This window comes from Octopus bimaculoides, chromosome 8 (assembly GCF_001194135.2).
Source record: "Octopus bimaculoides isolate UCB-OBI-ISO-001 chromosome 8, ASM119413v2, whole genome shotgun sequence".
Taxonomy (NCBI): Eukaryota; Metazoa; Mollusca; class Cephalopoda; order Octopoda; family Octopodidae; genus Octopus; species Octopus bimaculoides.
The window spans coordinates 5,622,313-5,625,976 of NC_068988.1; the positions used below are offsets into that span (position 1 = coordinate 5,622,313).

At 33.1% G+C, this 3,664-nt stretch overlaps 1 protein-coding gene across 2 annotated transcripts in view; it reads left to right on the top strand.

Annotated features, from left to right (window-relative positions):
* Positions 1-3,664, top strand: part of LOC106880487 (uncharacterized) — a 66,713-nt gene that overhangs the window by 57,191 nt on the left and 5,858 nt on the right. For both annotated transcript variants that reach the window (XM_052969925.1, XM_052969926.1), the window contains exon 2: positions 2,522-2,590. In XM_052969925.1, coding sequence (XP_052825885.1) covers positions 2,522-2,590 — 69 coding nt within the window. The remainder of the gene's footprint in view (positions 1-2,521; positions 2,591-3,664) is intronic.

Here is a 3,664-nt window from a genome sequence, read left to right on the forward strand (position 1 = left end):
CTGTATGCTGTGGATATCTATTTCTCACACACACACACACACACACATATAATATATTTATAACCTATTTGGTACCTTTATAAACAGAGCTAAGTTAGCTCATTGCCAAAGAAAAATGAACAACGTTAATCGATCTTTGAATCATATCGGTTTCTCATGAGAAGCGCCGACATTAATTTGATCCATTCCCATGAGATAAGTAGCCAATAATTTTATATATCAATCATCTGCATTTTCTATAGAAACCTGGGATTGCTAATTTTCATACTGGATTAACACACTCTGTTTGCATATGTATACGTACGTGTATCATCGACGGATTAATTCTCGATTATCGTTCGGAAGAGTTTACGGTTTCGTAACAGAAAACACTTCCTTTCCCAAGCATTTCTTGTTTACTACTGTTTTAAAGCTTAATGTATTCGAAAAAAGACAGACGACTGTCTATCAGCCTTGTTTTTACTCAATACAACACTAAAGACAGGAAGCAGGAATGGATGAGGATTGCAAATGACTAAACCATAGATAAAAGCAAAGTTTATTTCGAGACAACATTGTGACCACCACGTCATAAAATATGAGATGATTTTTGTTTTGAGATTCCACTATACTATATGTTGTGTTACTGAACACTAGCAGATACTTCAGATATTGTTCTATGACTTCTATTAACCATCAAGCTGAATTTGTGGCGCTTATGTCTATGTCTATCTAGACAACGTTGCATATTCTATCCTTTTTTGACGTGGACACACACGCACGCACACACATATATGCACACACGAACATTCATGCACACGCACACACACATACACGCACGCATGTATGTGCACGTAGCGCTATAGTGAGAAAGGGCGCCATAATACATAGACAGACAGGTAGACAAATAAACAGGTAAATAGACCGACAGACAGACAGATAGCTAGCTAGGTAGCTAGCTAGATAAATAGACAGACAGACAGACAGATATACAGATAGATAGATAGATAAATAGATAGATAGAATGTTTTCACAAAAAGAGTTCTCTCTTTCTTCGAATATGGAAGGTTTCCATAAAAGGAAGGTCGGAGGGAACTCACAGGAGGGAAATGGTAATGAACGGAAGCCAAAAGCAATAAAAAATACACATCTTCCGAAAATGCTGGCAGCTATAGATAAGGTTTCGGTTTTGAATAAGTTTCCTACAAAAATGGACGCTGAAATTTGGAAACAATCAGGATTTAAATCGCGAATCCTTTATTTTTGCCGCCCTTTGCTCTATTTAATACCAGTTTTTGATATTGTCCGTTTCATTTGTTTTGTTATAATAGAGTATTCAACTACAGACGATTTTGTAGCGAAATGTTCAGTTTTGTTTATGAAAATATATCCAGATATGATTACACTCAACTTGATTTGGAACCGGGAAAAAATAGGCTTGTTCATGCACGAATATAGTGAATATATATTGGGAATGGAAAGTTTAAAGAATGTTGATAAATATAGGAAATTCGGAATCAATAATCTTCGATTCGAAATAGGCTTTAATATTATACTTTCGATCGTGATCTATATTGCTTTACCATTACTTTTCCCTAAAGACTTTAATTTTTTTGATGTATTAGCATACCCTATACAAACTGATAATCACTTCGTTTTTAGTTATAACATTATGTTAGTTGTGAATTGTATTACAAATATCTGCGTCTTTTTTCTTCAATCAGCATGGAATATAAGTCTTCATACATTCCTATTATTTGTAATAAACGAATTTAAAGATATCACGCAGAAATTCCTAAATATTTTGAACGAGTATAAAGAAAATCAAACAGGAGTTATTTGCTGCGAAGATTTAACTGAGTTGATAAATAATCATGGCAAACTCTGCGATTTATTAAAATACATGAATGCAGTCCTTCAATATTCATGTGCTATCGCTGTTGTGAGTACAATCGTCATTTGTTGTGTTGTAGTAAATGAAGTTGCAAGGCAGTTACAAACCCCAATCATTTACGGAATTCAGATTATTTTCGGATCATTCAATGGAATTTATAGCATACTATTAATATACAAAGGATTACAAATCAATTCAAAGGTAAATATATAAATATTTTACATGCATTCCCTGCTAACTTATATATTACTTCGAAACTAAGAAAAAATACTATGGTATTCCTACGTGCTGTTTACTTTCCGACACCCCATCAATACATTAAATTAATTCACTAGTATTTATTACTATCTTAGGTATTGGTAGAAAGATAGATAGACAAACAGATATGATAGACAGATTATGTGGAATAATTTGTGAAAGTAATGTAATTTCTGTTATATTTTAAATTATATTGAATTACTAATTTATAATGAATTTATAACTTTTTAAAATCTTTTTACAGAGATCATTCACTCCAAAACTGATCGAATGAACTTCGTCTTATTAACTGGTTGTCTTCATCACACCAGTTCTCTTTATTAACCTTTCGTCGTTTTCTATTTTACTGTTTCAATATATTATTTATAAATTATTTCTGACTACTTTTAGGCTCATCAGCTGGCGGACCATATTTACGCAATGCCACTGCATGACCTATCACACGAAGCTATAGTAAAGGTTAGTATATTCTAAATACTTATAATACTTGACAATTAGCAATGGTTTAAATTGCTTCACTAGAAATTAAAAGTGTTTTGAATGGAAGAAAGTGTCTGATTAGAGGAAAGTATGAAAATCACCTTGGCAGTTACTGTGTCCTTTGTCTAGGGAGATAAGGCTGGTTAGCAGTCGTGCTGTTAGCTGCTCTGCTAATGTCGGCTATAGAGCCTAAAACGTATGTCCATAACTTACTTCTTGTTGCCAGACAATGTCTATTGCTTTCCTTATCGACATGCCATTTTGGAGAATCTTAGATTTTTTAGTTTAAATCTCTTTCTCAATTTGCGCTGGCCTTAATTGCCATTTATTAATTACGATACATCGTTTCGAGGTGGAGATAGTTTTAATTTATCAATCATTTATGTTTTGCTGTCTGACATGTCTCCATTTGTCAATGATACAGCGCCCATTCGATATTTTAATCATTTAATCAGAACTGAAAGGCCCTTCTCATAAATTTTGTGGTGCTTTCTTGAGTCCGCATTACGAAAGATTACTGAAGTTTGCCAAACATCTAAGATTTGTTCGGAATGCTCGCAGCATATTAGATTCCTCCGCTTTTACTAAAGACGTTCGTAAGCTTGGAGGTACTGCAAATTAACGTCGCAAGGGAAATCTACTAAGTCAGAAACTGCGGGATTTGAACGCAAAACCTAAGTACGGGGTATAAAATGATTAAAGTTTCACGTCTCATGTTCCAATGATTCAGGCAATGCATCGTTTTAGGTTGGTACATATTAAATATGAAGACGTAAATGTATATCTTTTGTCACCTCCGATGAGATTCAACCTAAATATCTTTTTAATTTTTACTTATACTAATTAATTGGGGAAATATTGAATCGCAACAGCTGTTAGGGATGATGTCCAATTTTGTAATTAATAAATGATTATTAATTTAATCATCCCTATTGTCTCATTTTATTATATATATATATATATATATTGCTTGTATGTATGCATATATGCCTTCATGTGTGTATATGTTTACGTGTGTGTGGTTATTTATATTATTACATATACATATACATA